We start from the raw sequence: 12,945 nt of genomic DNA on the forward strand, positions 1-12,945 counted from the left end.
TATTATTAAAAATAAATTTTGTCCATTTGGTATTGGTGATTTGTTGAAATAGCAAAGTTTAATGTTTTTCTTATGTTTATTGATTATTATTTCCTTATTTATCCATTGATTCAATAAACATTTATTGAATGTTTGCTATACCCCCAAGGCACTAAAAATATGAAGATAAATGAGGCTTGGTCCCTGCCCTCAAGTAGCTCATGGTTTAATGAAAAGGTAACATGTAAAAACAATAAGATAATACAAATGAGATGGAGCCCTTCTAGAGGTTAACATAGAGGTCTGTGGGACACAGCCAAGGGGCTTCCCATACTTCTTGGGGGAGTTAGGAGGAACGTATTATCAAGTAAGGATCCACAAAAGAAAGAGTGCTCGATGTAAGACTTGAAAAATGAGTAGTGGTGCATCAGGTTGATTTTGTAAGGGTGAGGAGACACATTCCCCAGAGAAGGCACATAAGTAAAAGGTGGGAGCCCTAAGAGGCTGTGTTATAATGGGGAACAGTGAGTAGTTTGTTGTGGGTTGCAAAGTGCATAGGAGCAAGGAAAGGAGCAACGGGAGATGAGCTGAAGCAGTTTGATGAGCGGGCAAGATATGGTGGTCAAGAGGTCAGGCTCTAGAGTCCAGACCACATGGACTCTGCCAGGTACTAGCTATGTGACCTTGGGCAAGTTACGTCGGCTCTTTGTGCTTCATCTATTGAATGGGATAAAAATAACAACTACCCAATTGTGTTATTGTAATGATTAAATAAGTTACATATAAAGCACTTGGAACATGGTAGCAAATAGAATTCTCAGTTGTTAGCTACTTATTAAAGGAATAAATGTTTTATCATCACCATCATCATCACTGTAGGTTTATGCTTCTCAAATGTGAGTAAATTTTACTCTTTTGAGTCCTCAGGGGTGTGTCAGGGCAACACAAAGCACTGGAAGATATGGTGCATCTTTCTGGAGTATCATTTTGCTCAAAGATTTTGAGAGGGAAAATGTTATCTTAAAATTAACATTTATATATTATGCAGTAGAATTAAAAAGTCACAAATTTTCAAGATAACAGAATGATTCCAAGATGTGTGGTTTGTGTCTGATTGCATTAAGTTACACCTCCAGAGACCTTCACTGTCCTCTAACCACAGGAGTTCTTTATTGGAAAAATTTGGAAGTGCCTCAGATGTAGAACCATTGAAGAATTTTAAGTAGGGGAAATACCATGATCAACTTGCATTTTATATGATCCTATCAATAGGATTGAATATGGACAGAAGTAGTTTAGTATTGGATTGGAGGAAGCTGTTGCATTAGTCTACATGAGAGATACTGACAATCTAGACTAAGGCAATGACTTGGTGGGTGTGACAGTTAATTCGGTGTGTCAAACTGACTGGGCCAGGGGGTGCTCAGATATTTGGTCAAATATTATTCTGGATGTTTTGAGTGAGATTAACATTTAAATCAGCAGACTGAGTAAAGCAGATTGCCCTCACTAATGTGGGTGGGCTTCATCCAATCAGTTGAAAGATATTTGCATGTCTGAAGGTGGGAAATAAGTCTGATAAAATTCGAGGGTTTTCTACCTCAGTGAAGTTTTAGGGATCCAGGTATGGGGCTTGTCAAGATATTCCTGCTGAGGTGAAGGGTAAGTTGTTGTATCTGGGCTCTCCTACAACCAAAAAAAGAGGCATAACACCTAGTGGGCCTCTTGGGTTTTGGAGGCAACATATTCCTTTGGATGTGCTACTCTGGCCCGTTTACTCAGTGACCTGGAAAAAATATTTATATATATGTTTTTCTTCCCTCTCATCTCCTTATCATGTAACATAATATATATTTACTTTATATCATAATATTTAAGTATTGTTAACCTTACATCATAGTTTTTTAAGTTTCAGGATATTAAGAAGAGTAAACATCACCCAAGGACTTTACATCCTTTTCTGAGGAAGGGGCTAGTGAGTTTTTGGCTGTATGTATAAAGGAGAGTTGTATCATGTAAGGTTAATTATGACCTTGTTATTGTTTTCATTTGGAGATTAAGCACGTTGTAAGATGTTTATGGGTACCAAGTTGACAAGGGGGTGGACTTGTGATGGTTAGTTTTTTGTGTCAACTTGACTGGGCCATGAGATGGAGATTTGGATCTAGAGAAAGGGAGAGAGGTCTGGGCTCAAACACTTTCTAATTCTCCTTAGAACTTCAGTTCCTTCTCTTCTTTCCCATCTCTGCTACCCACGATCTTAGTAGTAAGAGTACTCAAGAGGTCACTCTCTCAGTATTTCTGACTTCTGTCTTCTTTCCTAGCTCTGTCCTCTAGTGGTCCAAAATGGATAGGTGAGCTTACAGTGTAAAAGAGAGTGATTCAAAAGTGATAGCTAACACTGATTTTAGAAGTGGACTTTTGTATAATTTTAACTTTATTACCATTTTCCAGAAATGTTATTATACCACAACCAATAGAATATCCAGCATTCTTATCCCCGGACCTGAATGTTTCTGTTGGGGTGCCAACTACAGCATCCCAATCCAACCAGCCATCTGTAGTACGACTTGAAAAACTTCAGCAACAACCCCGGGCAAGGTAAAAAACAAAAACAAAACAAAACAAAAAGTTTTTCATCTTATTTATGTGTTATTTGTATATTAATTTTTCCTTTGAGACATAGGCTTGCTATTGGTCCACAAACCGTCATCATGGTGATATTTCATGGGTTCAGTGTTTGTTTTAAAAAGTCAATGATCTGGCAAGAAAAGGGGTGAGAACACATTAATACGGGAGAAAGTATAATACTTTCTCTGCCTCTTCACTCAACGATATAGTCTATAGGTCTCTTATACTCTTTTCTGTATTTCCCATCTTTTATCTTATGCTTTAGATATTTTCTTCTGACCTGTCTTATAATCATTGGTTCTTTCTTCTTTGTCTCTTATCTGCTGTTAAGCCAATTGAGTTCTTAATTTCAGTTATTTCCTTTTGTTATGGAATTTTCATTTACTTTATAGTTCCACTTCTCTACCAAAATCCTCAGTCTTATCTTTTAATTCTTTGAACATATTAATCATTGTATTTCAAAGTTCATCTCTAATAACTTGATTATTTGGATTTCCTATAAGTCTATACCTATTGTTGGTTTTTTTCTCAGAGTTTTTAGTCAAATCTTATGTTCTTATATGCCTAGTTGTTTTTATCAAGTGCCAAACATTGTATTTGAAAATCTGTAGAACTAATTTGAGGCTCTTGATTATATATTTTTACAGATAATATATACATTTGCATCTGGCAGCCACCTAGCCTAGGAACACCAGCAATCCCAGATCACCTTAACTCAATTGAGATGAGACTGAAATGATTTGAAATGATTTGGGCTTTAGTTCCTGTGGGCATTAGTCTTTTTCTGGTTTACTCTTATTCTTAACATCAGGCCAGGACTAGTGTGAGGCAACCAGGGTACAATATTTAAGGAGGCACTTATTCTTGGGGTATAGCCCTCTAGGGCCCCAACTGAAAGCCTAGGTGCTTACCATGGCTTCTCATCCTTAACAGGGGCTGAACTCTGGTTTTTGTTCCCTCATTCTTACATATTTATCTCAAAGCTCTTAACTCTTGTCCACCTCAAATGCCTTGAAGGAAAATGACTCCAAATTATGGGCTCAAAGTCTCCAGACTTCCTTTCTGTCTGGCATCTTGGATTTGCAAATTCTTGCTGCCTTTATAACTGACTGATGCTTCCAAAGAAAAAATTTTAAAATACTTTGTCTAGCTTTTTCAATTGTGCAGTGAGATGGTCTGAAATAATCTATTCCATCATTGCCAGAAACAGAACTCCTGAAATTTTAAAAATAGTGCTTATGTATATGCATATTTTACTCAGACTTATAAATTAGTTCATAAACATTGAGTTGAGTGATCAAGGAACCCCTTTTTCCCCTAGTCCTATGTTTTATTCTTTCAATAACATTTATTTATTTTTATTGGAGTATAGTTGATTTATGTTGTGTTAGTTTCAGGTGTACAGCGAAGTGAATCAGTTATACATATACATATATCCACTCTTTTTTAGGTTCTTTTCCCGTATAGGTCATTACAGAGTATTGAGTAGAGTTCCCTGTGCTATATACAATAGGTCCTTACTAATTATCTGTTTTATACATAGTAGTGTATATATGTCAATACCAATCTCTCAATTTATCTCTCTCCCCCCTCCCCTCTGGTAACCATAAGTTTGTTTTCTACATTTGTGACTCTATTCCTGTTTTGTAAATAAGTTCATTTGTACCATTTTTTAGATTCCACATAATATTTATTTATTTTTATTTCAGTTTTATTGATATAATTGACACACAGCACTGTATAAGTTTAAGCAGTACTTAATGATTTGATTTACATACATCATGAAATCATTATCATGATAAGATTACCGAATATCCATAATCTCATATAGATTCAAAATAAAAGAAAAAGAAACAAGATTTTTCCTTGTGATGAGATCTCTTAGGATTTACTCTCATAACAGCTTTCATATATAACCTATAGCAGTGCTAATTATGTTAATCATGTTGTACACTGAATGCCTAGTACTTATTTATCTTATAACTGGAAGTATGTACCTTTTGACCACCTTCATCCAATTCCCCCTCCCCCACTCCCTGCCTCAGGTAACCCCAAATCTGATCTTTTTTTTCTATGAGTTTGTTCTTTCATTTTTTAAAGTATTATTGACCTACAACACTATATTGTTCCTGGTGCACAACACAATGACTTAACATTTCTATAAATTACAAAATGATCACCATGATAAGTCTAGTTACCATCTGTCAGCAAAGATATTACATTATTTTTGACTATATTCCCCATGCTTTACATTTCATCCCTGTGAGCCTTTTATTTTGTGACTGGAGATTTGTACCTCTTAATTTCCCTTACCTATTTCACTCCTCTTCCACACCCCTCCACTCTGTTTGTCCTCTGTGTCTATGATTCTGTCTCTGATTTATGTTTCTTCATCTGTTTTGAATTTTAAATTCCACATATAAGTGAAATCATACAGTACTTGTCTTTCTATGTCTGACTTGTTTCAGTTAGCACTATACCTTTTTTGTTGCAAATGGCAAGATTTCATTCTTTTTTATGGCTAATGATACACCATTGCATATGTATATATATATACATATATATATACAGGGAGGATTGCAGTCAGCCCCTAGAAGCATGCTAAATTAGAAGCCTGACCCTCAAACATTAACTTTTACAGAATGTGAGTAGGCTTCTCTTGGGGAAAGACTGGGAGATGGACAGTTTTTGTCTACTCTGTGCTGAGCCCTTGGCAAATAACCATGGCCAGTCCTAGAGAACCCATTAAGAACTATTTCTATTTTGTTTTAACCTTCAGGGTCTCATGGTCACAAGCTAGGTGTGACCTAGCTAGGTGTTTTGGGGGCCTGTCCCTCAAGTGGCAGTCTTGAAAGTTGGAGCCCTCATTGTGGAGTCCAAACCTTTCTCTCCTCAAAGAGATGCTGGGAATTGGAAGTTCCTTCCCAATTGTATGACATGGTGCCAGGGTTAGTTTTATGATGAGAGTGTGTCTCAGCCTTTCCTACCCATTTGCTGTGGGTATTTTCTCATTCGTCCAGTGTTTAGGAGTTGCTCAGCTATTTCTGGATTTCTTTCAGCAGGAATTGCTCCTTGTAGAGCTATAGATTTGGTGTATCTCTGAGAGGAGATGAATGAGTTCAGGAGCCTCTTCACCATCTTGGACTGGAATCCACAAATTTCTTCAGTTCTTGGCTTAGTAGAACACATCTGGATCCTTATAATGCTTCTCCATTCAGAGTGGCTCCCTGAGCTCCACCTGCAGAACCTTGACTTCTCTGGCTTCCAGTGACAGCGATGGCTGTTGCTCTGCTTTCTCTTGAGTGGCAGCACCACCCAACCCCCTTCTTCCTAGCAGAATGGGTACCCCTCTCCTCCTTCTGCTCACTGACTCCCATGTATCTTTGTTGTGTGTTTCTGCAATCTAAGAATGTTATTTTGATCCTTATTATCTTCTTGTAACTACTTTGGAATTTGGCCCTGATAATTCTCTGTTGCTCAATTTTATATGAAATTAATTTTCCTGAATTTTTTGTAGAAGCTTGGTTCCGAAAGCTTTCCTAGCTTCACAGAGCTCCCACTTCTGAAGTTTTTATTTGGTGTTTAAAAATACAGTGACCTTCTTTCAAGGTCTTCTGAGGCCCTGTCCCTAAGTAGAGACCTGGCTGGTCAGTTTTGAGCATTCTCAGTGGTTAGACTACTCCAGTCCTTTAATTCTTATCATGAATGCTTTGTACTCACCCACTATTGGAATGAACAAAACCCTCCCAGTTTCAACTGCTATTCTCAAGCTGGCTGGCGGTGCTTTCTTGTGACTACCTGTTGGCTATTTGGGGTTCTCTTATTCTCACATTCATCAGATGCCCCTTTTATACCTGTTGCTTTCTCCCATATATTCACTGATACCATGAAGGTCTTATGTATATGGGGTTAATAGGGAAACCTTGACACATGATTTTGTTGTAAATGTTTCCTATAAGTTTTTGGGTTTGCTACCTAGATACTCTGAATGTTTTTATGTAAATATTTGGGAGAATTAAACTATGCTACTTCTGCTTTCATCATCTTCTTGGAATTTTCCTTTATTGCTAAACTTTCATATTCATAATAACTTATTTGTGGTATCATTTGGGGGAATTTATTTAAACAGTCATATCATCTACAAGTAATAACAATTTTGTTTCTTTGTTCCCAATCCTTAATCTTTAGTTTTGTTTTCTTGTCATTCTATGCTGGCTGGAAGCTCCAGTCAATGTCTGTTATAAATGGTAAGGGTGGACATCTTTGTTTTGTTCAGGATCTTTCATGGCAATGCTTCTAGCATTTAATAGTCAAGCACATTATTTATATAGGTTTTTTGGTTGATGTCTTGTACCAGATTAAGTAAATTATTCCATTCTGTTCCTAGTTTTCTAAGAGTTTTCTATTTTAATCATGAATGGATGTTGGATTTTGCCAAATTATTTTTCTCTTTTAATCAGTTAAATTGTATTTAAATTAAACATTCTGTTGTTAATGTCAAAATATCCTTATATTCCTGGGATAAAGCCAACTGGTTCATGGTATATTATCTTTTCCTTATACCACTACATTTTTTGTACTAAAATTATATTTTATTTGTAACATTTGCATCTATGTTTGTGAATGAGATTAGACTAATTTTTCTTCTTTGTAATGTCCTTGTTATGCTTTATTGTCAAGGTCATAGTGTCCTAATGAAATGAATTGAGAAACATTTCCTCTTTTCCATTTAATTCTTGTCGATTATATTTTTAGATTATGAAAGCCTTTTGAAATTTGGATTAAAAACTAAATTCCTATCTTTTCATTTGTTTTATTGCAGGAGATATCATATATGTGTTGAATAATTTATAAAATATGTATATATAGTTTAAATGAGAGCAATATATATAGAATAATTTCTTAAATATGTATGTATAACTTAAATAAAGATAATAAGACCATTGCCTAGTTATTTACAATTCGGGTTAAGAAATACAACATTACCAATATTATAATGTGTTTTGTGTGCCCTTATGAGATTACATCCCTCTCCCCAACTCTCCCCAGGTAACTACTATCCTGATTTTTGTTGTAATCATTCCTTTTCCTATATGTCCTTAAACAATATATTGTTGGTTTTCTTCTTTAAGAACTTTTTATAAATGTATTATACTGTATGTGTTCTTTGCTTCATACCATATATATTCTTCTATCACTTTTTAAATCTGTAACTGATTTTTCTTTAGGCTAGAAAAAATGAAAAAAGAATATAGACGTTTGAGTACATGGATAGAAAAAGCTAGCTATTTAGAAGGAGTTCTTACTTCAAGATTGGAACGTAAAGAAACTAAGGTAATTAACATAATACATTCTTCCGTACATAGATTTTTATTTTTATTTTTTATTTTTTTGTGGTACGCAGGCCTCTCACTGCTATGGCCTCTCCCGCTGCGGAGCACAGGCTCTGGACGCGCAGGCTCAGGGACCATGGCTCACGGGCCCAGCCGCTCCGCGGCATGTGGGATCATCCCGAACCAGGGCACGAACCCGCAACCCCTGCATCAGCAGGTGGACTCTCAACCACTGTGCCACCAGAGAAGCCCAGATTTTTACTTTTTATTTTAAAATTATGATAAGTAAAAATAATGATCAGATATTGTTTATTTGTTCCTTCTCTATAAAATGCTACTCATAGTTCATGCACTTTCCTATTTTGATAATGTGACATTCAATAAATATTAATTAATAATTTATAAGGTTTAGTTTTTAACAGCTTTGTTGAGATATAAGTCACATACTATACAGTTCATCCATTTAAAGTGTACAGTTCAGTGACCCTAAGTATATTGACAGAGTTGTGTTTCCATCGCTACAATCAGAGAACATTATCATTACCCCGAAAAGAAACCCCATACCTCTTAGCCTATACGCTCCAAACCCCTCATGCCCTGCTAGCCCTAGATGACAACTAATGTACTTTATATCTCTAAAGATTTGCTTGTTCTAGATATTTCATATAAATGGAATCATACAATATATGGTCCTTTGTGACTTGATTCTTTCACTTAGTGTAGTGTTTTTAAGGTTCATCCCTATTGTAGCATGTATCAATACTTCATTTCATTTCATTGCCAAATAATATTTCATTGTTTGGATATACTACATTTTTTTATCCACTCATCAGTTGATGGACATTTGGCTGTTTCCACTTTTTAGCTGTTATGTATAATGCTGCTATGAACATTCATGTGCAGTTTTTGTGTACATGTATGTTTTTAATTCTCTTGGGTATATACTTAGGAGTGGAATTGCTGGATCATATCATAATTCTGTTAACTTTTTCAGAAACTGCCGAACTGTTTGCTACAGCAGCTTCACAATTTTACATTTAACCAGCAATGCATGAGGGTGCCATATCTCCTACAACACTTGTTATTTTCCTTTTTAAAAAAAATTTAATTATGGCCATCCTAGTGGGTTTGAAGTGGTATCTCATTGTGGTTTTGATTTGCATTTCTTTAATGACCAATGAGGTGAACATCTTTTCATGTGAATACTGGCCGTTTGTATATCTTCTCTGAATAAATTTTTATTCATATCTTTTGCTGATTTTTTAATTAAGCTATTTGTATTTTTACTGTTGAGTTGTAAGAGTTCTTTATATATTTTGGATACTAGACCCTTATCAGATATATAAGTAAGATTTACTATTTAGAAGTACTATCTAATCTATACATTTTGACCTGGCAGTAAAAGTTTCATAGGGATTTCAGTGAATAGATAAAACATTGGCTAAAATCACAGCTTTGAAATGGTAGTCATAACATATTGATATATTCATGTTTTTCAATGCCTCTGAGATAATTGGGCAGGATTGTGCTACGATAAGATAAATTGATTAGCATTTGCTAATACAGAATTAGTATTTTAGGAAAATTTTGCGGGGCTTTTCATTAAAGGGACTCTGAACTTTGGGTTCTCTTTGAAATATCAGTATTTTATAAGAGCCAGTGGTCACTCCACCTTATAATTCTTCTTGGAATTTTATAAATATCCACATCACTTTGCAACTGATAGACCGTAATGTATTCCAATAAAAAAGTGATCTGTTTCCTGGGGGTATCCTCTTATACCCCTTGAAGTTAAACATTATGTCATTTGTCTTGTAATCTTTTTCTGTCATGCATTCATCATTCGGAAACCCTATCAATTCTTGGGTCTTCTCTTCCTGGACCATTAACTCCTAGCCAGGGTGTGCCTCTCTTTAAAACAGTACTGTTTGCTTTTCTCACAAACCCATATTCTTCTTGTCTTCTGTAAATTTTTAAGAAGTATTTTAAAAAAGTGATTAAAGCAGGAAAAAAATGTTTTAGCTCTTTAAACATTTCTCCAATATGTTTTTTTCTTCTAGGAAAGTAATACCAGTGAGGTACTTGAAAGCCAATTGGAAGAGAGACCTACAGATACTGTAACATCAGGTTAAGAAACTAATTTACCTTTTGTATTTATTATTAAGATAATTAAAACAGGGTGGTTATATCACAAAAAGAAAACTAGCAATCTGCTCTAAGTATACTTCATTTTTTGTTAGGGAATAAAAATACATTTCATTATAGTTTTGGTATATAGTATTTATTTTGTAACACTCCAAAGAAAATACTTAGACCCAATTAAGAGTTATTTTTATTTTTATCTTTAATACTCCTTTCCTCTTTAAGAACAAGAAAAAAGTTAAATCTTACCTATAATCTATGAAAAGGTATTTTTGTTAAACATTGTTAACTGTAGAGCTATTGGTCTCTTTTATGTGGAGTATGTGTGTATGTGCGTGCATGTGCGCGTGTGTGTGTAAGAGAAAGGGAGGAGGAGAGAGAGCAGGACAGGAAATTAAATTAACATTAAATGTGAGAACTTTGCACAAATTATCAGTAAGATATTTAATTAATAGAAGATACTGTTCATTCAGTCTTTAAGAAAAATCTCTCTTAAAAGATTCATTTAGAAAGTAAGTTAAAATAGATGCATAATATTCTCTTTAAAATCTTGGATTCTGCTGGTGTGGATTAATGATTTATTGTTATAAGACTTTGGCCACAGGTTACTTCTCTAATTCTACTTGCCTGGCTACCTCAGGCTTTGATATATTCATTTCTTAACCTCTGAGGATCAACCAGCCTAGCAGAGCTATTTCATCTTTAATCTACTCTTTCACTGAAACATTCAAGTTTAGGTTGTAGGAGAATCACAACTTCCCTCTTCAATATTGCTGTTGAATGTTGGAGGTTAACCTCTCTCGCACACTGGTGGTTACTTTTTTTTTTTTTTTTTACTTTTTTTCACTTATCCACGGAGTTTATTTCAAGTCCCATTGGATCCTCTAGTGACTTCTTTCCTTTTGGCATTCCAGTAGCTCCCTATAGTTACAGCTAACATTTACTGATCACTGGGTTCCAGGCACATTACTTGGATTATGTAACTCAGTACTCAGAGCAGTCAATCGAGGGTGCTATTATTATTTATCCACATATTTACAGATGAGAAAACTGAGGATCAAGTCAATGAGAGGTGACACAGCCATTAATTTGAACCTAGTCTATTTGACCCAAGAACGCAAGCATTTAACCACATTGCTGCTCCCATTGTATATATTTGTAACATACCTATAAGATAAGCTATCACTAATCTATTTTACATGTGAGAAAACCAAGCCTCAGAAAAATGAGCTGACAGCAGTCATGCAGCTAATAGTGATCTTAATAAATTTTGTTTTTTACTAGACTTATGCATCCCTTTGTATCTCAATTATTTATTCCCTTTCCCTTTTAGAATTTTCTTTTTTGTTTGCTAAATATGTATTCTTTATATTTCTAGGAAAATTTTACAAGTGTTTCAGTTAGCCTCTCTTGAATGGTCCTATTTTTTCTGGTTACATACAACTTTACTCTTTTTTTTTTCCAATCCCAACCTTATCACTGACCATCTGGGATTTATTTTTATTTCCTCTTGACTTTTAGTAAAATATAGTACATGCCTGTTTTTATGTCTTATATTGAGGGATCTGAAATCTTATCATTTTATACATGTTTTCACTTCATCTCCACACTTGTTCATTTACTCCTCCATCTTCCCAGAGATTCATCAGCCTGTTTTTACTAAATATGTAGTGTTTATGTTTGAATAACTACTTTCATTTAAATTGCTCTTATTCTTGGTGAGAAAAACTGTAATATTTTATTAATGCATATAAATAATGTTTATTTTTTATATATAATAAAATACTTCTATGAATTTCTTAACAGATATCCCTCTTATAAAGGAAGAAGCTGAAACTATTCCAAGTGAGGTAAGGGAACTTGAAAGAGAACTTCGAATAGTTACTATTTTATAAAGGGATGAAATATTTGTAAATGGAGAAATATTTATAGATAGAAGAAAGCACTCAAGAAGTTATTCAAGTTTTCATGGTTATTTCTGTTACAACAATATCTGTACAGTGGTACACGATTTATTTAACTTAAATTACACTGTTGGAAGTTTCAGTATCAAATAGTAACATTTTAAAGTACATATGAATATAGGGGACAAAAGGTGTTTATGAACAGAAGGGGGGAAACAAGTAAAAGAAAGCATAAAGTTCTGCACTTAGAAATGGATGCCACAGACCTAACTACATTCTTTCCTTTTTCTCTATAATACAACTGTGTATTCTCTGTAATGTATAATCTTCAAAGTAATAGTCTGTATTTTATAAATAGAAATAGAGTTCACATAATATTATTTGCTTTTTAGCTTTTACAGAAGGTATTAATTCCGTAAGGCAGTGGACCCCTATGTAAACCAATAAAATATAAAAGATTCTTCTGTACTACTTGACAAATAGGATTTAATGATTTCTATTCTTGGGCCAGTGGCTCCCAAAATAGCAATTTAAGAGTCAGTATGTTCTGTTTTGCACAATCCAAAGAGAGAGAAAAAAAGACAATATAGAGAATTTCTCATACAGCTAAATTTACTTGGCTTAACAGACTGTCCTTTCTTTTATGATACTATTCTTTGTACTATTTTGCTATTTAAATTTCCTTTATTTGACCATATAATTGTGATTTTTATGATATTGTCTTTGTGCTATTTTGCTATTAAAGTTTTCTTTGTTATGGTATATTGGTGATAGTATAGTAACAGTAAAATGTCAGACCCCTTGGTTTTCTTTTCTGAGATGCTGATGATTTATAAAATATGAATATATGAGAACCACTAGTTTATAATGCAGTATGATCATTTTTATGGATAATATCCTATAGTCCATGGTGTCAGGCAAGTAGAGAATTTCTCAACTCTTCTAATAAGGAATGT

General features: G+C 34.4%; 1 protein-coding gene across 1 annotated transcript in view; it reads left to right on the forward strand.

Annotated features, from left to right (window-relative positions):
- C2CD6 (C2 calcium dependent domain containing 6) overlaps positions 1 to 12,945 on the forward strand; it is a gene marked incomplete at its 5' end in the record, with an annotated part of 135,987 nt that overhangs the window by 51,901 nt on the left and 71,141 nt on the right. The window contains 3 exon segments of the mRNA XM_082630409.1: positions 2,434 to 2,580; positions 7,839 to 7,944; positions 10,004 to 10,060. Of these exon segments, the coding sequence (XP_082486535.1) occupies positions 2,434 to 2,580; positions 7,839 to 7,944; positions 10,004 to 10,060 (310 nt within the window).

This window comes from Mesoplodon mirus, assembly GCF_964341445.2.
Source record: "Mesoplodon mirus genome assembly, chromosome: 8".
Taxonomy (NCBI): Eukaryota; Metazoa; Chordata; class Mammalia; order Artiodactyla; family Ziphiidae; genus Mesoplodon; species Mesoplodon mirus.